This window comes from Muscardinus avellanarius, assembly GCF_963383645.1.
Source record: "Muscardinus avellanarius genome assembly, chromosome: 3".
Classification (NCBI taxonomy): Eukaryota; Metazoa; Chordata; class Mammalia; order Rodentia; family Gliridae; genus Muscardinus; species Muscardinus avellanarius.
The window spans coordinates 25533521-25555335 of record NC_137788.1 but is presented as its reverse complement, the minus strand read 5'-3'; the positions used below and the strand labels follow the sequence as shown (position 1 = coordinate 25555335).

The following is a 21815-nucleotide window of genomic DNA, read 5'->3' as shown; positions in this document are numbered from 1 at the left end:
CTGGCGCTTGAGGCCCTCCCTTAGAGTCCAGGATACTCATAACTGCAGCAGGAGAGGGGGCAGCATACCACGCCCATGTGTGGTTGGCCTAGGAAGGCTTCCTGGAAGAGGTAGCATTTGGCACGCAGGAGGTTTCGGCAGATTGAGATAGAGGAAAGCAAGACACTGTCAGGTGCGTGGAGGAGGGAAGCATTTGCTCAAGGAATAGTGAGAAGGGTGCTGTGTCCTTTTCACATGCTCTAGGTAGCCCACGTCTCTATTTTCATGTAATTTTCACAAAGTAAATTAGCCTTAGTTTTTGTTTGTTTGTTTGGGGGTCAGGCCCATGGTGTTATGTGTGCGAGGTAAGCAAGCCACGTCCCCAGCCCCTATCCATACTTTAAGTTGAAGAATGAGAAGCTCAGAGAGGCGAGGCGACTTGCCCAAGGGCACACAGAAGACGGTGGAGTCAGACCCATATCTGTCTGGCTCCAGAATCTGTGCCCTTCCCCCTGGCCCACACAGCCGTGCAGTGAGCTTGGCTGCCCAGCAGAGAGGGGAAAGCACGGCTGGGTAGGTCAGCAGGACCAGAGGTTAGGTTAGGACCATGGCTGCTGCAGCAGCAGGGAGCCACTGAAGGCTTCATAGCGGGGGAGTCACAGGGCAGGAGCTGGGATCCAGATGATCACTTTCTCTGACCCAGCTCAGGATGCCGTGAAAGCAACCCAAACACCGGGCCTGGGACATGTTCTGATTTTCAAATACGGTGGATTCTGGAAACCACCAACCTCACCTCTGGGTATTTTACGGAATGCACTGAAAAATAGCTGGTTAGAGGATGTGCGGTCCCCAGGCAGCATGGCAAGTCCATGGCAAGCAGGTCAGGCCGGTGTCTGTCTGACATCTTTGTTGGGGGGCTCTGTCCTGTGATGGGCTGAACAGTGGCCCAGAGTGCTTATTGATAACTGGGTGTCAGGCTCAGGGATGGTCTAGGTGGAGTGCCTGGGAGTGCCCCCCATCCCCGAGCCTGTCTTAGGTGGAGCTGAATCCTTATTGGAGAGGGAGTCAAGATTGCAAATAACTGTTTCTAGTGACCCCTGCTGGGGGGATTCAGGAGCAAGGTGCCCATCTCATCAGGTTATTTTTTCTGGCCAGGTTCTGTGCTGTCGTTCTGGGGGCCAAGGAGATGGCTCACATATTGCCTTCCCTCAGAGTACTCATGTGGGGAGAGGAGGGCATGTAAAAGAGGGGCCCGCCAACTCTGCCCGGGAGTGGGCTTCATAGACGAGTGGTCATTCGTGGTAGGTTTTGAAGGTTGAGGAAGAGTTTTGCAGGCCAGGACATAGGGAGCAAGCGGGTAGAGGTTGAGAGGAGATGATGACCCTGTTTCAGACATGCTGAGCTGTTCAGGAGGTCAAGGCAGCTGTTCAGGAGGCAGGAGGACGCGGCAGTGGAGGGGCTGCTTTGGGGGCTCATTACACCTCGGGGGCTAGTGAGAACAGGACAAAGTGCGGGTCCTTGCTGTAGGAGGCAGCGGGAAAGTGGACTGGCAAGGAAATGGGGACAGCGTCTTCCACGTAGAGAGGCAGGAGGGAGCTAGGAGTCAGGGAGGAGAGTCAGGCGGAGGGTCAAGCGAGAAGAGGCCTGCAGAGTGCCCCACGGGCGGGCGTTAGCAAGGAGGAGGGCATTGATGGCTTTGGCATGAAGTTTCAGCAGAAAGATGTGGCAGCAGCCAGCCTGTGGTGATGGCGGGGAGGTGACATCCGAGCACGGGAGTGAGTGGCAGGTGAAAAACCGGGGGCCAGCCGGGGCCACTTGCTGGTATGGAGACGCCAGAGGGCCGCAGCCCAGGAGGAAGGAGGTGCAGGGAAGCTCCCCCAGAACGGAGGAGGCCTCGGTCAGCTCATGGGCTGCCATGAGGGGCGCCGAGGACATGCTGAGGTCAGAGAGGACGAGGGACCAGCCCTCTGGGGAGGCAGAGGAGCCGGTGCAGGCCAGGCCGGGCCAGGCCGGGGGCTGGCACTGGGCAGGGAAGTTGGACTTTCTCTCTGAAGGAGGTTGTCCTGGCTGAGAGAGCGGGCGGAGGTGGGCTTGAGAGAAGAGGGTGAGGTCCAGCATGGCGGCGGGGCGATGAGGAAGCAATGACGTGGAGCCCCTGAATCTGTCCTGGTGCCAGTTGGCACCGCCGAGGGTTCCTCAGCAGCCTGGGAGTGGGCGTGGAGGAGGTGGCTTGTCACAAGCTAAGCAGGCTTGGTTGGGAGAGGGGCCTGAGGAGCTGGCAGGCGTGGCCCAGCCTTCTCCACGGCCCAGCCTAGTGGAGGCAGGGTTCACAGTGGAGTCAGGGGGACCACAGATACTGTTTAAAAGGAGGCGGCGGGCATCGAAAGGTGGCCTGGGGGGGGGGGGGCGGAGGCAGTGAGGACAGGGAAGATGATCAAAGTAAGCCAGATCGCCACCGCCACCGTGGCGAGCATGCGCCATGTGCCTGCGGAGCACGGCACCAAGGGCTCAGTCCTCTGGCCACAGGGTCCTCACTGTGTCCTTAGGGAGGGGTGTTGTACCTATTGTTTTCCAGAAGAGAAGGTGGGACCGAGAGGGGAAGAGACCTTCCCAAAGCCGCACAGCTGGTGCCTGCGCCCCAGTCAGGATCCAGGGCTGCTGTCGTTGGGGGTTCAGGCTTCAGAGGTGGCGGAGGGAGAAGTCTCAGGGCAGGCGTGGCTCCGGCCCTGGGACTGGTGGCTAAGGTAGAGGGGAGGGTGGGGCTGACGAGGCAGGCGGGAAGCTGGGCGTGCTGGGTGAGGAGCGGCCCCCCGCAGGGCTTCCTCTCAGGTGCAGAGCCTGGGCCGGGCAGCAGGGGCAGGTGACCCCGGGGTCTTTCCAAATTCTACTGTCTGTTAGGTGCTGACCTAGCTTTCAGAAATAGGTGAGAGCCCAGGTGAGGAGGGCAGTTGCTTCTAGTCTGGGGACAGCAGGGGCTGAGCTCTGTCCCCAGATGCTGCTCCACTATACCCGCCCTCCCGGTAGCCTGGACATGGGCGGGGCCTCTTCCCTCCCCCACCCTCCCAACTAGTCTGAGGCTGTCCGCTGTCCATTACTGTAGTAAAAAATAATCAACTAATAAAGAGGGAAGGTTCACTTTGGCGTGTAGTCTGGGAGGTTTCAGTCCGTGCGCAGGGACCTCGTTCTCGGTGAGGGGCCTGTGGTGTGAGGCAAGACATCATGGTGGGAGTGTGCGTGGAGGAACCCTATTTGCCTCATGGCCAGGAATGAAAAAGAGAGGAAGAGCAAGGGGCAGGAATTCCATTATCCCCTTCTAGGGAAGGCCCCAACGACAGAAAGACCTCCCACTAAGCCACCTCCAAGTTTCTGCCACCTCCCAATAGCACCAAACTAGGCCTTTAACACGTGGGCCTAGGGAGACATTGTAAAGCAAAACTCCAGCAAGGGGGAGGCCTGGAGCCCCGTCCTGGAGGAGGGGGCAGGCTGGGAACATGATGTCTCCAGGGTCACTGGGGCCACCAAGGCCTAGACCAAGCACAAAAACTGGGTGGCCTAGAGCCCCGTGGGACCAGGCTGAGGTAGCAGTGGCCTCCTAGGGCCCCTGTTGCTCTCCTGGCCACAGGGGCAATAGTAGAAGTGTCTGTTTGGTGTAGGTCCCTGTGGTAAGCCCTTAGGTCTGAGGAGCAGCATTTTTTTTTTTTTTTTTTTTTTTTTTTTTTGTTGTTGTACTGGTGATGGAACTCGGAGCTACACCCCTACCATATTTTATTTTTATTTTTTATTTTGAAACAGGACTCACTAAATTGCTAAGGGCCTTGCTAAGTTGCTGAGGCTAGCCTTAAGCCTGAAATCCTACTGTCTCAGCCTCCCAACTGGGATTACAGGCACCCAGCGGGGAGGAGCTGCATTCTGGCCCAGCCCCAGGCCCAGCAGGAGTCTTGTTCCGGAATTGGTGGGGCAGAGCTGACTGGTCAACCCGAGCTTCAGGCTCACTGAGCTGTGTGCACTTGGACAAGTCACTTTCTTTTCTGGCCTCTGGTTTTCTCATCTCTCAGCAGACATGACATGCTGGTCCCTTCATCCCCATGAGAGGAGGAAAGGGGACAGGCGTGGGCAGGACTTGGCACGGAGGCCTCCCCAAAGCTCACTGATAGCAGTGGCCACTCCCGCAAGTCTTCCCTGCCTAGCTGAAGCAAGAGGTGGCAAAATGGCCGTGTGGCCATGGGCGAGTCCTGTGCAGCCTTCTGAGCCTCAGTTTCCTTATCTGTAAAATGGTGGTGGTGGGGCAGGGGGCAGGATGTGATGCGCTCTCTGCATCGCCTGCAGTTGGTTCCAGGCCCTCAGGCTGAGGACCGGCAAGGCTGCCCTCTCTGTGCCACTGTGGCAGGGCCGAGCTGGCCTTTGCTGAGCCCCTGCCACCACCTCCGTGTTCCAGGTGAGGAGCCGGAAGAGGAACCGAAGGTGAAAACCCAGTGGCCAAGGTCTGCAGATGAGCCTGGGCTATACATGGCGCAGACAGGTAACTCGGGCCCGCCTCCCTTCCTCTGTGGCGGGGGCCCGACTGTGTGGCGTCTGGTAGCATGTGTGCTTGGCGTGTGCCCGTCTGTGTCTATGTCCTGGAACTCAGTCTCGTCTCTGCCGTGTGAGGCCTGTGGGCAGGGCTGGGTTGCTTCCCAAAGAGCCTTCTGCTTGGGGTCAGGGTAAGGAGGGTCCCCTCATGCCTGCCCACCTCTTGCTGGTAGTCCCCTAGCCCCATGAAACAGTGCCTGGAAGGTGCCCCTGCCGCCGACGCTGTCCCTCTCTCGTAGGCGACCCGGCGGCTGAAGAGTGGTCCCCGTGGAGCGTGTGTTCCCTGACGTGTGGGCAGGGTCTGCAGGTGCGGACCCGCTCCTGCGTGTCCTCCCCCTATGGGACCCTGTGCAGCGGGCCCTTGCGGGAGACCCGGCCCTGCAACAATTCAGCCACCTGCCCAGGTAGGCCCATCCTCCTCCTCACCCCATCCGCTGCAGGGTTGGGTCCTGCCTGGGACCTGGGCACAGGAATCTTCCAAGAATGCTTGGTTGCCTCCTGCTTCCATGTGACAAACCTGCCTGTCTCCCACACCATGCCTAGCCCCACACACTACGCCAGCCTGCCAGCCTGGTATGGGGCAGTGGGGCATGGCTGATGAGAACACTCCACGGTGCTTGGCTGTGGGCACCTCACTCCCCTGATGCCAGTGCCCTGGTAGGCGAGGCTCGTCCTCACCGGCATCGCCCTCGGTGCCTCCCAGTCCCGGCCTCACCAGCACCTCTCTGCACTTGTTTAGTCTTGTCCTACCCTTCTTCCTCCACCCTGGCTACTAAAACTCAGCCTGTCCTTCGGGATCTAAGATGAGTGCCACTTTTATTTTTAAACGAAGCCATCTCGGACTGTCCCTTCCTCCCTCCGAACTCCCCATCCCATTCCTGAGGGAGCCTCCCCAGACCCTTAAGCCTTCCGTAGTTGAGCATGTAGTTGTGGAGGAGATTGCATGTGCCTGCCTGGGACAGGTGGTGACCGTGAGGGCAGGGTGGCCTCAGCTAGTCCTGAGGGAGAGAAGCGCTTGGCTGGGAATGTAGAGTAGGTCTGCCTGGGAGGGCTCTTGGTACCTGGGGTGGGGCAGGTGCTTGCAAAGGGCTGGGGAAAGCTATGTTCCAGCGTGTGAGCTCAGTGTGTCGCTGTCCTTGTAGAGGTTCATGTCTATTTGTGTGTCTAAGCGCTTCGGGCCAGGAGGGGCACTTCTTTTGCCCCAGGCCTGCCATGTTGGAATCAGGCTCTGGGTCTGGGGATGGAGAGGTTGGGAGGGGTGGATCTTGGGTCCTTTTCTGGGTTTCCTGTGCCCTAAGAGAGGAGGACCCCTGATTCTCTCCCTGGGTTGGTCCTATTCTCCCTGCCTAGGGGTCCACAGGGTCTGCCCTGTGTGAGTTGGGACTAGAAACCTGTGTCTTCCAAGTCCTGGACCTCAAAGGACGGAGTCCTGTCCCCTTCAGATCTCCCTGGTAGCAGAACCCAGGGCAGAGCCAATAAGGAGCAATCGCAAAGTTGCGGAGCTCCTGATTGGTGGGCGGATGGGCCTGCCGTGGCGGTGGGCGGGGCCAAGGTGCGGCCCAGCCACCAGCCACGTGCTTCCTTGCAGTGCACGGCGTGTGGGAGGAGTGGGGGTCCTGGAGCCTGTGCTCCCGCAGCTGCGGGCGGGGGTCCCGGAGCCGGATGCGGACCTGCGTGCCCCCCCAGCACGGCGGCAAGGCCTGCGAGGGTCCCGAGCTGCAGACTAAGCTCTGCAGTATGGCCGCCTGCCCGGGTCAGTAGCGCCCAGGGACTTATAGGCAGGCGCTGCCCAGCCGGGTGGGGGTTGGGAGACCCAGGGGAGGCAGTCAGGTCCAGCTCCCTGTGCCTGAGGGCCCCATGAACTTTGACCCAGCATGTAGAGACTGGAGAAGTGTACTAACCGGTGTGGGAGGTGAGCCCCAGTCCTGACTTCTGGCTGGCACAGCGTGATCCCCATCAAAAGGGGGCTGTTTGCCAACCTCTTCCCCAAGCCCTCTGTAACCTTTGCTGTTAATACACTGTGGTGCCTACGGCCAGCTAGGCAGTGAAAGGACAACTAGTTGGGCTTAAGTGGGGGCAGAGAGCAGAAGGTGCCCCTGCAGCCTACACCCTCTGCCCAAAGGGGCTTGTACCTGGGTGCTGGATGGAGAGGCACCTGTGTTCCCAAAGCTGGCGACAGTGGGTGAGACGAGGCCCAGGCACCACCTGCTCACTCCAGCCCCCTTTCCTACTCCCGCTCAGTGGGTCTGAGTGCCTGGCGGGCATCGCAGTATCCCTGTGGTACTGCCCCCACAAGCCCCCACGAGCCCACCCACGTTCTGCTCAACGGCCACCCCTGCTTGTGTCTCCCCATGCAGTGGAAGGCCAGTGGCTAGAATGGGGTCCCTGGGGCCCATGCTCCTCGTCCTGTGCCAACGGGACCCAGCAGCGCAGCCGGAAGTGCAGCGTGGCGGGCCCCGCCTGGGCCACGTGCTCGGGCGCCCTCACCGACACCCGAGAGTGCGGCAACCTCGAGTGCCCAGGTGAGTGCTCGGCTTGAGGGGACAGGTGGCAGCCCCAGCCCGGGGCACCCGCAGCCCCTCACGGCTCCCTTCTCCCACAGCCACCGACGGCAAGTGGGGCCCGTGGAACGCATGGAGCCTGTGCTCCAAGACATGTGACACGGGCTGGCAGCGTCGCTTCCGCATGTGTCAGGCCCCGGGCGCCCAGGGCCACCCATGCGCAGGCACCGGAGAGGAGGTGAAGCCCTGCAGGGAGAAGAAGTGTCCAGGTACCGCTGCCCGCTCAGCCCTGGGGGGCGGGGCCCGTGAGCCCAGCTGAGCCCCTCCCCGTGCCGCCCACAGCCTTCCACGAGATGTGCAGGGATGAGTATGTGATGCTGATGACATGGAAGAAGGCTGCGGCCGGCGAGATCATCTACAACAAGTGTCCCCCCAATGCCTCGGGTAAGGGCGGCAGCTCCCCTTGTGGGGGACCCCAGCCCTCGCCATTGCTGCCGCCTCTCCTGTGGCCCTGCCGCCTGAGTCTCCATCCTGAGGTGCGGAGGGAGTGGGTGAGAGCTGGGCCCCATGCTCAGCTCTCCGTCCTGTCCCCTTGCAGGGTCTGCCAGCCGCCGCTGTCTCCTCAGTGCCCAGGGTGTGGCCTACTGGGGACTGCCCAGCTTTGCTCGCTGTATCTCTCACGAATACCGCTACCTGTACCTGTCGGTGAGTGTGCCCCGCTGGGTTAGTGGGCCGCACGATCTGCCCAGACTCTGGCAGTGAGTGGAAGGAGCTTTGAGGTTCACTCATTCCCACGAGCCTTGGCATATGCTGTGCCCACTTCTGCCTGGCTCTGCCTCCCCTTGTCTGGCAAACTCCTACTCATCCCTCAAAGCCTACCTCAAGTGCCTTTCCTCTTCCCCGACGCCTACCCCCGTGCTCCTGCTGCCCCTGAGCTTCTCGGTTATTAGGTCTTAAGAATGCTCCTCTTAGTGTCTGTGTGCTCTGTTAGACTGGGGATCCTTGAAGGCAGGGACAAAATTGAATTTGTGTTTGTGTCCCCAGTGCCCTGCCAGGGGCCTGCCATGGGGTAAGGGTGTTATCGGTGAACGTAGCCCAGGTGTACGTGTTTCCGACCGCACCAGGGATGAGTTGTGTGTTTACATTTACAGCATGTATTTTGGTGAACGTGAGTGGTAGAGCACGTGTGCATTGCACTTGAGACTGTGCATGACCCATTAGGGATGGGAAGGGACCCTGTCCCCAGGACTCATCTTTTATATGTACATCTTAGCACCTTCTTTATCTAGGTGTTTCTTCTTCAGTCTTTTAAAAGTGTCTATTGGGGTTCTCTCTGAGTCTCTCCCCTGGGTATCTCTGACCTCGGATGCCCTCTCCCTGGATGCAAGCAGTGGGTGGGTGGGAATGGGAGGACCAGTGTCTGGTCCCAGCTTCTGGTGCTCCAGTGATGGGTTCACACGTCACCCGCAGCTTCGGGAGCATCTGGCCAAGGGGCAGCGCATGCTGGCGGGAGAGGGGATGTCACAGGTGGTCCGCAGTCTGCAGGAGCTACTGGCCCGGCGTACCTACTATAGCGGGGACCTGCTCTTCTCTGTGGACATCCTGAGGAATGTCACTGACACCTTCAAGAGGGCCACCTATGTGCCCTCAGCTGATGATGTACAGGTACCGCCGTCTGCTGCTCAGAGGAAGGAGTGCTGGGGTGGTGTGCAGCCGCAGTGGGGAGGCCTGTTCCCTGGGGCTGGGGCACGCTGACCCTCCTTGCTCTTTCCCTAGCGGTTCTTCCAAGTGGTGAGCTTCATGGTGGATGCAGAGAACAAGGACAAGTGGGACGATGCTCAGCAGGTGAAGGGCCTGACATTGGGCTTCTCTTTTCATGGCCACCCCCACTTTGTACCCTTAAACCCTCACATCCTCTCCATCCCCAGGTGTCCCCTGGCTCTGTGCACCTGCTCCGTGTCGTGGAGGACTTTATCCACTTGGTTGGCGATGCTCTCAAGGCCTTCCAGAGCTCTCTGATTGTTACCGACAATCTGGGTACACTGAGGCAGGCAGGGAGGGGGTTGGGTCTGGTAGAACCCAGTCCCCTGGGGGTGAGGGATGGTTCCCAAGAGGCTCAGCTCTGCCGATCTCCTTCTTTTTCTGGAACCTGTCTTCTCCCCATTTAATCCGTGTTTGTATCTTTTTCTCCACACTTCTTCCTCCTCTCCGTCTCTGTCTGTTTCTCCGTGTACGTCTTCCTCACCTCTGCTCATACCAACCTCTGCGTCTGCGCCTGCCTTCCTTGCTGCGCACCTCTCTGCCTCTTTCCTGGGTCTGCCCCTGCCTGCCTCCGGGGCGCTCTGCCCACCCTCCTCCTGCACAGTGATCAGCATTCAGAGAGAGCCCGTCTCTGCTGTGTCCAGTGACGTCACGTTTCCCATGCGTGGCCGCCGGGGCATGAAGGACTGGGTGCGGCACTCAGAGGACCGCCTCTTCCTGCCCAAGGAGGTGCTCAGCCTCTCCTCCCCAGGGAAGCCAGCTGCACCTGGGGCAGCGGGCAGCCCTGGCAGGGGCAGGGGCCCAGGGACGGTGCCCCCTGGCCCTGGCCACTCCCACCAGCGCCTCCTCCCAGCAGACCCTGATGACTCCTCCTATTTTGTCATCGGTGCTGTACTCTACCGCACCCTGGGCCTCATCCTGCCACCCCCTAGGTGAGTCCACCCGAGCAGAGATCCACGGCAGCCCTGTACTGTCAGGGGACCTTCCTTTTGCCTGGCTCTGGACGCAGTTGCTCCTCAAAGATGTCCATGCAGGTCGGGCATGGTGGCCCACACTTGTAATCCCAGTACTTGGGAGGCTGAGACAGAAGGGTCAAGGCCAGCCTCAGCTACTTAGTAAGGCCCTTTGGAACTTAGTGAGACCCCATTTCAAAATAAAAAAGCCGGGCGTGGTGGCACATGCTTGTAATCCCAGCATTTAGGAGGCTGAGACAGGAGGATCCAGGTTCTTGGCCAGCCTCAGCTACTTAGTGAGAGGCCTTTGCAACTCAGTGAGAGCCTGTTTCAAAATAAGGAATAAAAACTGGGGCTGAGGGTGTATCTCAGAGGTATGTATGCCCCTGGGTTCAATCCCCAGAACTGCAAAAATAAATAAATAAAAAATTAAATAGGGCAGAAGGTATAGTTCAGAGGTGGAATCCCCCTGGGTTCAATCCCCAGTACCATAAAAAAAAATAAAAAAAAGAATGTCTGTGCAGCTCCCAGAGTCTGTGCTGACATCCAGGGCTTAATGGACTGAGCTCCACACCTCAGGCAACGTCCTGAGGCCGACTGAGCTCTTGGCCTTCCCCTGGACCTGCCTCCTGGTAGTCCCTCCTATCCAAAACAGCTTCAGAATTTCTCTTTCTTTCTTTCTTTCCTTCTTTTTTTGTGGTGCTGGGGTTTGAACTCAGGGACTGCATGCTAGGCAAGCACCAGTCTTCATCCCCAGCTCAGTCTCGGGGTTTCTGACTGGGTCTGGACACCTGGCAGGAGCTGACCTCAGTACCTACTCCCCAGGCCTCCACTAGCCGTCACCTCCCGGGTGATGACTGTGACTGTGCGGCCCCCGACCCAGCCTCCAGCCGAGCCCCTCATCACAGTCGAGCTCTCCTACATCATCAATGTGAGTCCCTGCCCGGCCGGGACCCCGAGTACCTCCCACCGTGGGTGACCAGAGGCCTGTCTGAGGGGGAGGCCGCCAGTCCCTACCTCAGTGGTGGGCAGAACGCCGGCCTGTGTGGGTGGGAGCTGCCGCAGCAGGATGAGTGGTGGGTGGGAGCTCCCACCCTAGACTGCATGCGTGTCTTCTGCTCCCCAGGGCACCACGGATCCCCACTGTGCCAGCTGGGACTACTCCAGAGCGTGAGTTGGGTGGCGGCTCTGGGTGAGGGAGGGTCAGCCCTAGGACCCCGCGTTAGAAGGGGGCTCCTGCCTGGAAAGGCCAGAGGGTTCCTTGGTGCCATCCTTGGCCTGAGGGGTCAAGAGCACATCCCAGCACGCATAGCTGTAGTCTTGCCCTGCATTTCCCATCCCCAGGCAGTGGCCTGCACTGGGGGCGGGGCTAGGCCAGGGCTCATGCCGCCTCGTCCCTGCCCTAGAGATGCCAGCTCAGGGGACTGGGACACTGAGAGCTGCCAGACCTTGGAGACCCAGGCAGCCCACACCCGCTGCCAGTGTCAGCACCTGTCCACCTTTGCTGTACTGGCTCAGCCACCCAAGGACCTGGTGAGTGGGAGAGAGGTGCCTGGGCTGGGCAAGGGAGGAGGAGGCCCCTGGCTGCCAGGTGGTGTTGGACAACTGGGTGACCCCCAGTGTGCCTCTGCACAGGTGCACTTGTAGGGTTACACATGGAAGCCTGTGCCCTGGGGGTGGTGCTCGTAGCCATGACACCTGCCTGGGGGGTGTGTGTGTGTGGCAGTGGTGATTGTGTGTGTACATGCAATGTGTCTGGTTGTGTGTGGAATAACATGGGTGACTAAATATGTGTCCACATCTATGACTGGCTTTGTGTGCACACATGAGAACAGGGAGTGCCTTTCTGCATGTGGGTGTGCCAGTCTGCACTAGACAGGGAGGCCGCGCAGGCTGCTGCTGCCCTCTCCCAGCAGCCCGTCTCCCACAGACCCTGGAGCTGGCAGGTGCGCCCTCGGTGCCCCTGGTGATTGGCTGTGCGGTGTCTTGCATGGCCCTGCTCACACTGCTTGCCATCTACGCCGCCTTCTGGAGGTAGGTGGATGTGGATTGGGGTGGGTGGGCCAGGCAGGCAGCTGGCGCCTCTGCCTCTGCCCACTCTGTCTTGACAGGTTCATAAAATCTGAACGCTCCATCATCTTGCTGAACTTCTGCCTGTCCATCCTGGCTTCCAACATCCTGATCCTCGTGGGCCAGTCCCGGGTGCTGAGCAAGGCTGGTGCAGGCTCCTGGGGGTGCTGGGTGTGGGGGTGAGGGCGTGTGTTTGCGTGGATGTGTGTGTATGCTCTGGCTCTTGTTGGGCGAGGGTGTGAGCGTGTAGTGTGTGAGTATACGTGAGGGTGTTTGAGAGGGTGTGTGTGTACTTAGTGATTAGTGTTTGTGTACATCGGTGAACGTGGGTGTGAGCTGAGCCCAGTCCACATGTGCTGGGTGGGTGGCACTGGGCCTCTTCATGTCAGCCTGTGGGCGAACCGTGATGACTGTCCCCTCTTTCCCCTTGGCCTTCTCTGTACAGTGCCAGCACTGTGAGTGCCAGGCATGGGGCCTGCTCGGCCATGACGTGGCAGGTGCTCCTGTCTGCCCCCTCCCTGCCAGCCCCGTCTGTGTGTGGGTGGCCTGCCCGCCCGCCTCCCCGGATGCCGAGTGCTGTGTGCATGTCACCAGGCCTGTGTCGTGCTGTGTGTGGGTGCAGGAAGGCGGGGGTGCCTGGCAGGGCTCTGTGGGGGGCGGGGCTCAGGTGGGCGGCTGGCCACCACCGCGCCCAGCAGTTAGTGTGGGGAGCCTGGCCCCTCCTGCCCTGGCAGCTGCTCAGGGCCAATCCCTGCGATTCCCTCTCCTGCAGGGCGTGTGTACCATGACGGCTGCCTTCCTGCACTTCTTCTTTCTGTCCTCCTTTTGCTGGGTGCTTACCGAGGCCTGGCAGTCCTACCTGGCTGTCATTGGGCGGATGCGCACCCGCCTGGTTCGCAAGCGCTTCCTCTGCCTGGGCTGGGGTGAGCAGGGCCAGTGCTGGACTCTGCTGCTGGGCCTGGGGATGGGGTGGGGGCAGCCAGAGAGGCTCAGCTGGCTCAGGGGCTGGAGGATGAGGGGTCCCTGGGTCCAGCAGCGTCTCACCCTGCTCCTTTGTTTCTCAGGTCTGCCTGCCCTGGTGGTGGCTGTGTCTGTCGGCTTTACCCGCACCAAAGGATACGGTACATCCAGCTAGTACGTGGGCCTCCTATGGCAGGTGTTGGGGGCAAGGGGGTCTGTTAGGGACTGGGCATTGGGCCTTCTCAGGCTGAGGTCATGGTTCACGTCTGTTGGAGGTCTTTGGGGAAATTCCTCCCCCTCCAAGCCTGTTTCCTTGATGTCAAAGGTTATACTGGGAATGGATACACTCTTAAGAGCTGTTGCATTCAGGGGTCAGCCTTCATCCATTCCCATGGTAGCCACAGGGGAAACTGAGGCCCAGCAAGAGCCAGTGGCTCACTCAGTCTGTATGGGGCTCAGCCTCCACTGATGACGAGAGGGGGCGGGGGCCGACTGAGGGCAGGGAGGGAGCCTGCCGGGTGTCTGATGCCCCCTCTTCTCCCTGCACCCCAGCTGCTGGCTCTCCCTGGAGGGCGGCCTGCTGTATGCCTTTGTGGGCCCGGCAGCTGTCATTGTCCTGGTATGTGCCCCTTTCAGCATCCTGGGAGGGATGTGGCCCCAGGGGGTCATCCTGCCTGTCCCCAGCCTTCTCCCTACTCTCCAGCCCTCACCTAAGGGTTACCCTGCCCAGAGGGCACCTGGTGATCCTGTCTCCCCCCACTCCGCTCTACCGGGCCCCCAGGTGAACATGCTCATTGGAATCATCGTCTTCAACAAGCTCATGGCACGTGATGGCATCTCAGACAAATCCAAGAAGCAGAGGGCCGGGTAAGGGGAGGGTCTGGGCTTGGCCTTCCTGGGGATCGGCGCAGGAGGGAGGCCGAGGGTGCTCTCGGAGGTTCCTGGCTTGACGGTGCCCGCCGGGGCTCCCCAGCCTTGGCGCATCAAGGGTCAGGCAAGGTGGGCACCCGGAAAGCTCACTGCAGCCCCTCGCCCACCCTAACCCAGCTCTCTCTCTCTCATCTGCCCTCCCCTCCCACCCCTCTTGGGGCTCATTCTGCCCCTGTCTCCCGGCTTCCCATGTATTTACCCTTCTCCCGTGTCTGTGCCGCCCCCGAGGTCGGAGCGGTGCCCCTGGGCCAGCCTGCTCCTCCCCTGCTCAGCGTGTGGAGCGGTCCCCAGCCCCCTGCTCAGCTCAGCCTCGGCCAGGAACGCCATGTTAGTCGTGCCCCCTGGGGGGCGGTTGGGATGGGTGGGGGCAAAGGAAGGGGGGGCAGTGTCATGTGGGAGGAGGGAGGGATGTCAGCCCAGTGCCCTGGAAAGCTTGCCCTGCCCTCCAGCTGCCGTGCATTCTCCAGGGCTCGGGGATGAGGTGGCAGAGGACGATGGGGAGTGACTGTGCCTCCCAAGGGGCTGGGTCCATCCACCCATCCTTCCCTCCCACCCCAGCCCCTGCTCCCGGCCAGTGTACTATCCGGGCACAACCACAGACTCCTCCTCGCACCACCAAACTACAGAGGCTCAGAGAATTTCTAAGCTATAGAACCTTAAAATAAGAATGATAGAGTCTTAGAATAAGACAATCAGAATGAGTGAATCCATTCTGTGAATCCAGTTCCAGAGGCATTGAACTTCATAATCAATTGGAGACAGAGTCATGGAGGTGGACAGTTATTTCACTGAGATGGCCCCTAACAACTGACACTCCTCAGATCTCAGCTATGCAAGAGTAGAATGAATCCACAAGGGCCGCAGGCCCCGCCTCCCACCCAGGGCTGGAAAGCCGCCTGGGCCTCCCTGATGGAGTCGGCTTTATCTTGCACACCTCTGGGGGCCTCTGGAGGTGCTGGTTCCATCACTGTGAAGCTCTGAGGAGCAGAGCTCCCTCTTCCGTGGGTGGCCACCTGCCTCTCTGCCCGCTGAACCAGCAGTTAAAGCTGGGGCTTTGGAGCCGGCCAAGCTGGGTTTGTGTCCCAGCTCTCCTTTCTCTGCCCAGCTGGGCGCACTCCAGTCTCCTCATCTGTAAATTGGGATCCTAGCCCCCAGGCCTGTTTATTGGAGTTGTTTTGATCACAATTTGAAATAATGTATGTAAAGTGTGCAGTGTAGGGCCTGGCAGACAATTGGTGGCTAATCAATGGTAGCTCTTATTACTGTGATTAGATCCTCTCTTGATCTTGGCTCCGCCTCTGGGGCTTCAGAGACCACTGTGCCCGCCCCCTGCCAGGCTGAACAGCCCTGAACCACTCTTCTAGGACAGGTCTTGGCCCCCTGCCCATCTTTCTGCCTTGGCCTCTTCACTGTCTGCAGAATGGTGTTGTCTTCTGCCCTGTCTGGAGCTGTGCCCGGCTATCTGCTGGGGGTGCTCTGGGCAAAGTGGGCTGTGCTCAGTAAGGCAGGGCAGCCTTCTGTCCCTCGTGGGCTCTAGCAGGTGTGGGGGGATCTGCCTGGAGGCAAGGGCCCGTCTGCCCTTTTTCTGTTCCTCCCTTGGCAAGGAGGCTAGAGATACGTAGGTTTGGCCCTGACCCCAGCTGTGATCCCTCTGTCCAGGACTCTGAGCAGTCACTAGGAAGCCTGGCAGCTCTTCCATGAGCTCCTCCATGGGGAGCCGGGGCTGGGGGAGCCTTTGCCTTGCTGTTCCTGGCCCCGTCTCCCTCCCAAGGTTTTGTGCTCTGGCGTCCTCCCCGTGCTCTGACTGCCGTCTTTCTGTCTGGGCGTCTCTGTCTGTCTTACGCGCTCTCCTTGTGGCTGTCTTCCCTCTATCCTCCTTCCTCTCCCAGCCTGCCCAGTGGGAATCTCTGGGGATATGGCCCGGCTCTGTGCATTTTGTAAATGTTCCCAAGAGCTTCCATGCGAGTTGGGTCTGAAACTCGCTACACCTGCATCTGCCCACCTCTGCTTCTCTCTCCTGCCCCTTCCTTAAAGCCTCTGTCCGCTGCTGTTGCCTCAGGCTCAGTCCCACTGTGTCTGTGTGTCCATCCTGCCCACCTCTCCTGGTCCCGCTCTGGCCCCGCAGTTCTCTGCTGTCTCTGTTCTGTTTCTCTGGCTCCAACTCCTCAGCCCTCTGCCTGGGGTGGGGGGGTCACTGAGGTCCTGGAGCCCGGGGCCCTGCCAGCCTAGGCGTCTGCCACCCTGTCCCCTGGACTGTCCCTCTAACGACGCGCACTGTCCTCTCAGGGCCTCGCTGTGGAGCTCGTGCGTGGTGCTGCCCCTCCTGGCGCTCACCTGGATGTCTGCTGTCCTGGCCATGACAGACCGCCGCTCTGTCCTCTTTCAAGCCCTCTTTGCTGTCTTCAACTCGGCACAGGGCTTTGTCATCACCGCAGTGCACTGTTTCCTGCGCCGAGAGGTGGGCCCCTCCCGCCCTGCCCACCACGCCATGCCACGCCAGGCCTCTGGCTTCTCCCTGCTGTGCAGATGCAAGGACTGAGGGTGGAGCGGCATGTTTCAGGCCCTGCTGGGCTGCCCTGGGTGTGGACGCCGCTAGCCGGGGCAGCCTTGCCCCTGGCCTCCCAGGACTCCTCCTCCCCGTATCCCCACCCAGCTGTCGGCACCCTCCCCAAGGCTGTCCGGGTGGGGAGCCTAGCCAGCAGTGTGCCCTCCACCCCCAGGTCCAGGACGTGGTGAAGTGCCAGATGGGCATGTGCCGGGCCGAAGAGAGTGAAGACTCCCCTGACTCGTGTAAGAATGGGCAGCTGCAGATCCTGGTGAGTGAGGAGCCTGAGCATTGCACTACCGCACGTCCCGCCCTGAGGGGCTCTTCTGCTCACCCAGGACGGGGAGGGGACGGACACCGGGTTTGGTTCAGGCTTGACCACTGACGGTGGGGTGGCATCAGTGGCACCGGGGCTCTGCTGGGTGGTAGCCCATGGGTAGTGCCACGGGCAGGCTCCCGAGGAGCAGAGCTGGGTAGGCAGGGCCTGAGCCCCCTCCCACCCTGATACACTGATCCTCCGTCTGCCCACCTGCTCTCTCCCTCTCCCTATAGTCAGACTTTGAAAAGGATGTGGATCTGGCTTGCCAAACAGGTGAGTCTGTTGGGGTAGAGATAATCATGGCTGCAGGGACGGGCAGGAAGGGGGACTCCTGGCCCTGCCATGGGAGATTCTGATGGTTCTAGCTGGCTGCTAGAGTCCAGCTTTGGACTGTGAGTTAGTGGATTTGAGGCTGTGAATGCCTCTTAGTATATGCCTGTGGTAAACAGCTCCCCTCTCTGAGCCTCCATACATACCCATTTAGGGGAGAACCACCCTCACAGGGCAGGTGAGGCTTAAAGCCTAAAAGGACCCGGGGACACTGATGCATACATAGCAGGAGCCTTGGCCCATGTTGGCTGTTCCTTTGTGCCATTTCCACGATTCTTGCCAGAATCTCTGCATCCCTATCACCAGGGGAGAGATTGCTCAGGAAGCAGGGGTGGGAGGTGCGATGCCCTTGACAGCCTTGGGGCTGTGGGGTGGAGAGGACTCCAGGGCACCGCGGGAGCTAGACCTTTCTTTGTATTTTGCCCTGCCTCCCCACGACCCCGTGTCTTCTTATCTCCCTGGTGTGTGGAGAGTACCAGCCACCAACCATCTCTCTAGGACTGTTTCTTTCCCTGTTCAGTCTCAGGGGCTTGGCATCTGCCTGGCCAGGGCAAGGCCTAGGGGGGGAATGGTCCTCCTTAGGACTTACCAATCCCTTCCACTCCTGCCCCCCAGTTCTGTTCAAGGAGGTCAACACTTGCAACCCGTCCACCATCACGGGCACACTATCCCGCCTGTCCCTGGATGAGGACGAGGAGCCCAAGTCCTGCCTCGTGGGTCCTGAGGGTGGCCTCAGCTTCTCACCACTGCCTGGGAACATCTTGGTGCCCATGGCAGCCTCACCAGGCCTGGGGGAGCCTCCCCCACCCCAGGAGGCTAACCCTGTGTACATGTGCGGGGAGGGCGGTCTGCGGCAGCTGGACCTTACATGGCTGCGGCCAACCGAGCCAGGCTCTGAGGGGGACTACATGGTGCTGCCCCGGCGGACTTTGAGCCTTCAGCCTGGTGGCGGGGGTGGTGGCGGTGAGGATGCCCCCAGGGCCCGGCCCGAGGGGACCCCCCGGAGGGCTGCCAAGGCACTGACCCACACTGAAGGCTATCCCAGCTTCCTGTCCGTGGAGCACTCCGGCCTGGGGCTGGGCCCTGCCTATGGGTCTCTACAGAACCCCTACGGGATGACCTTCCAACCACCACCGCCAACACCCAGTGCCCGCCAAGTGCCCGAGCCAGGGGAGCGCAGCCGGACCATGCCCCGCACCGTGCCCGGCTCTACCATGAAGCTGGGCTCCCTGGAGGTGAGGCACTGTGGGGCCTGGGGAGGGTCTCTGCCCACTGTGAGCCGTGCCTGAATCACAGGCCGCAGCCAGGGTGGGACGGCTGTCAGCCTCCCAGAGCAGGACCCTTAGCCAGTCGCTGGGAGCAGATACTGTGCATTTCTCCCTTCACTTGGGCTCAGGACAGCTCCGAGGAAATCCTGGAGTGTGTGAACTCCTCAGGTGGGCGTGGGCTTCGTGCTCTGAGGGTGCACCTCTCCGTCATTTGCTCTTGCTTTAGTGTCTACTTTGAGGCGGCTGAAGATGAGTCTCCTGTAAGGGGATTGGCTTTGGCAAGTTGCTGTGTTAGGGAAGCTGCAGAAAGGGCTGAGCCTGGACCTCCTTGTTACGTGGATCTGAGTTCCAGCCTGGACTGCTAACCAGCATTGAGATGTTGAGCACATCGCTTAATCTCTCAGATCTTTAGTTTCCTGTATGTAAAGTGGGGTGAACACAGTAGTCTCTTGGTAGCATCGTTTGGAGGTTGAGTGATGTAAGGCACTTATTTTTGTGTGGAGCAAGTAAAAGTGCTAGAAAATTTGGGGTGGCTGCTGTTACCATCCTTGAAGTCATCCCTGGGCACTCACTGCCCATGGCCTGCGGTAATGAACCATCTCATTCTGGGAAAACAATCCTCCTGTAACCCTGCTCATGTGTTTTCCATTGATGTCTCCCCTCTCCTCTGAGTGCTCTCTGCAGAGGATCTTCATGGTAGAACTCTAGGACTTTCTAGAGCTGGAGTTGAAGGGATGAAGGGAATGTCGATAAAGGCCCAGAGTCGTGGCTCAGACATGATTGGCTGCTCCTGTTCGGCCTCCAAAATCTGCTGTCCGTCCTCCACACAAAGAAAATTAAGCTAGCGGCCAGAAGGGTCACAAGTTTAGTTTTTTTCTTAAAATGTTTTTTGAACATTTGGTGCCTGCTCCCGCTGCAGATGGCCAAAAACAGGAAGGCGGAACAAAGACAGAAAAGGCAATTGCCACGTGGGAGAGGGGTGTGCTCAGCATGGCAGGGCTTGTTCTGTGGACACCTGCCTGTGGCGGGGCCACTAGGAGGGGTGGGCGTTGAGCTCCCAGTGTGGGAGGCAGCCATAAACGTGGCAGCATTTTGAGGGGTCAAGCATCCTGTTCCGAACTGTGTGGGCAGCCATGTGGATGGGTGGCAGCGGGGGCAGAGTTGCAGGACTGGGGCAGAGAATTGCAGGTTTATTCAGTTGGCCACAAGTTGTATGTGCAGTGCTTGTGGGCATCAGAGGGCAGGGAGAGGTATCCCACTGCCTTCAGAAAGGCAGTAGTGATTGTGGGCCAGCACTGGTGAGCGTTTCCACAAGGGTGGGACTTGGGAGGCGCACATTGTGGTCTTAGCATCACCTTTGAGGTCATGGGACATATAGCAAGTCCTTTCCTCTCCCTGGGCATTTCCTTCCCTGTCTAACCTGGGGAAGTGGGCCTTGGTCTCATGAGTCCTCCTGGTGCCAATGTTCTAAGACCCTGCCTGGGGTTTCCTCCTAGGTGGCAGTGAACACTGTATAGTTTGGTCCTAGAAGGGAGTCTTGGGCAAGTCTTGGAGAAGCCTGAGGAGGCAGGGAGGCAGAGCCCAGTTTGGCAAGGCCAGGTCTGAGCAAGGGTTCTGAAAACCTGGATCCCTGTGTTTGCTGGACCTGTGGGCTCTCCGGGGGAAGAGGAGCTTCTGACTGGCAGAGAAAATGGAGCAGGATAGGGCAGGACCAAGGGGTGGGGCCCAGGGCGCAGAGAGCTTCGTGCTGCCATGTGGGTCCGTGTCCCTGCCACGTTGGGAGTCTGCTCTGTGACGTGTGTGCTCCCCGTGAGCATCTGCCTGCGTGTCCTAGCGTATGCGTACATTGGTCTTGGCCCCAAGGATTCCCCCTCCTGAGCCTGGCTTGAGGGAAGGTAGAGCGGGCAGACCCCTGGGGCCAGGCTTCTTGTCTGAGCCCCACCTGTGGCAGAGAGCTTGCCTCTCCACCCTGCCTCTTTGTTCCTCCCCAGCGGAAGAAATTGCGGTATTCAGACCTGGACTTTGAGGTAAGCGCTGTTTGTGTTGGGGTGAGGCCTGGAGGGTCTACCCCTAAAAATGGCCTGAGCTCCTTTGCAAAGCTCCAACCCAGACCCTGAGCCTGTGGTTCCTGTGGGATCTTCCCACTGTCCCCTCTTGCTCAAGCCTATAGCTCTGGGGTACAGAGAGAGCCAGCCTCATCCCAGGGGACTGGCGGCAGGCAGGGACATGGGGCCTGGGTGCTCAATGCTCTGGGCAGGGGAAACCAAGGTGGGCCTACAGTGCTGCCCCTGGGGCACACCTCTGACGCTCAGCGGCTCCTAGAAGGTGATGCACACTCGGAAACGGCACTCAGAACTCTACCATGAGCTCAACCAGAAGTTCCACACTTTCGACCGCTACCGCAGCCAGTCCACGGCCAAGGTGAGGGCCCTCTGTGGCTGCCGCCAAAGGAGACTGAGGACCTGAGATAGAGCACTAGCCTTGGGGTTAGACCTGGGGCCTGCATGGTAGAAGTAGCCGCCGAGCGTGTCCTTGGGCAGGGCCACTGAACTGAGCACCTGTGGCTAAGTCCCCGTGGCTCGGGAGTGAAGTGGGCTCTGAGGGATTCCTGCTCCTCCCCTGCCTGGGCCACTGCAGGTGTTGGCCTGTGGCACGAGCAAGTTCTCAGGCTGCACAGGGGTGAGAAGGTCCATGGACAGTGAGCCTTCATGGGCCACCGGGATCTGAAGGGAGGGTGGGAGATGGGAGGCACTCTCCCAAGGGGCTGCCAAGCACTGGGGTTGGGAACCCCAACTCTGGAACTAGGCAAATCTGTATTTGAGCTCTCTTTTGACACTTGACTGCTCTATAACTTTGGGCAGTACTGGCCCTCTTGGGGCCTCCTCAGTGTGTCCTGTACAGTGGGTGAGAAGGTGCAGGCCCATTGACACAGGCTCTTCCTGCTTCTTCTGCAGGAAAAGCCCAGTCCCGGGGAGCGTCCTGGTCTGTCCCAGCATCGGCGGCATCAGAGCTGGAGCACCTTCAAGTCTATGACCCTGGGCTCGCTGCCCCCCAAGCCCCGAGAACGGCTGACCCTGCACCGGACAGCAGCCTGGGAGCCCACAGACCCGCCGGACGGCGACTTCCAGACAGAGGTGTGAGTGCCACGCCGGACTGCCCACTGCACAGAAATATATATATCTCTCTATTTTCACACTCCACTTTGGAACTACCCAGGAGCCGGCGCCCCCTCCCCGTCCCCAGGGCTGGGCAGGAGGCGCAGAGGACTCAGCAGGCTAGGGGAGCCAGAAACGCTGTGGCCTGGGGGCCAGGGCTCCTCCTTGCTTCTCAGAGGCCCCTCAGCCACCGGAGCCCCATCTTCGCCCGGCCTGTCTGTCCCTGTCCCGGGCTGGGGAGGGGGGAGGGGACCTTTGTTGGGAATAAACTTCAATCTGTGACTTTGCTCTTCAGCTGTTTGCTTCCCCCACGTGACGGCCCAGTCTTGGGTCCTGACTTTGTCCCTGTGTCTCTTTGGCTCATGTCTCGTCAGGCTGCGATGGGGTCCTGCTGGCCCTGGCTGGTTGGAGCTAGCTGGGCTCTGCCCATCTTTGACCCCCAGTGCCCTGGGTGACACTGTACACATTCCTTCCC

General features: G+C 59.9%; 1 protein-coding gene across 6 annotated transcripts in view; it reads left to right on the top strand.

Annotated features, from left to right (window-relative positions):
- The window catches only part of ADGRB2 (adhesion G protein-coupled receptor B2), a gene marked incomplete at both ends in the record, with an annotated part of 34448 nt that extends 13123 nt beyond the window's left edge, over positions 1-21325 (top strand). The window contains 28 exons of one of the 6 annotated variants that reach the window (XM_080690576.1): positions 4415-4498; positions 4788-4952; positions 6137-6301; positions 6906-7070; positions 7151-7318; positions 7392-7493; positions 7648-7754; positions 8520-8714; positions 8826-8894; positions 8978-9086; positions 9415-9742; positions 10589-10694; positions 10890-10933; positions 11170-11296; positions 11694-11797; positions 11875-11977; positions 12606-12756; positions 12898-12967; positions 13346-13412; positions 13575-13660; positions 13952-14050; positions 16010-16181; positions 16444-16539; positions 16821-16860; positions 17533-18152; positions 20177-20212; positions 20508-20606; positions 21140-21325. In XM_080690576.1, the coding sequence (XP_080546702.1) occupies positions 4415-4498; positions 4788-4952; positions 6137-6301; positions 6906-7070; positions 7151-7318; positions 7392-7493; positions 7648-7754; positions 8520-8714; positions 8826-8894; positions 8978-9086; positions 9415-9742; positions 10589-10694; positions 10890-10933; positions 11170-11296; positions 11694-11797; positions 11875-11977; positions 12606-12756; positions 12898-12967; positions 13346-13412; positions 13575-13660; positions 13952-14050; positions 16010-16181; positions 16444-16539; positions 16821-16860; positions 17533-18152; positions 20177-20212; positions 20508-20606; positions 21140-21325 (3863 nt within the window). The remainder of the gene's footprint in view (positions 1-4414; positions 4499-4787; positions 4953-6136; positions 6302-6905; positions 7071-7150; positions 7319-7391; positions 7494-7647; positions 7755-8519; positions 8715-8825; positions 8895-8977; positions 9087-9414; positions 9743-10588; positions 10695-10889; positions 10934-11169; positions 11297-11693; positions 11798-11874; positions 11978-12605; positions 12757-12897; positions 12968-13345; positions 13413-13574; positions 13661-13951; positions 14051-16009; positions 16182-16443; positions 16540-16820; positions 16861-17532; positions 18153-20176; positions 20213-20507; positions 20607-21139) is intronic. The other 5 variants (XM_080690572.1, XM_080690571.1, XM_080690575.1 and 2 more) reach the window with 5 other exon arrangements.
- Between the last annotated feature and the right edge of the window lie 490 nt (positions 21326-21815).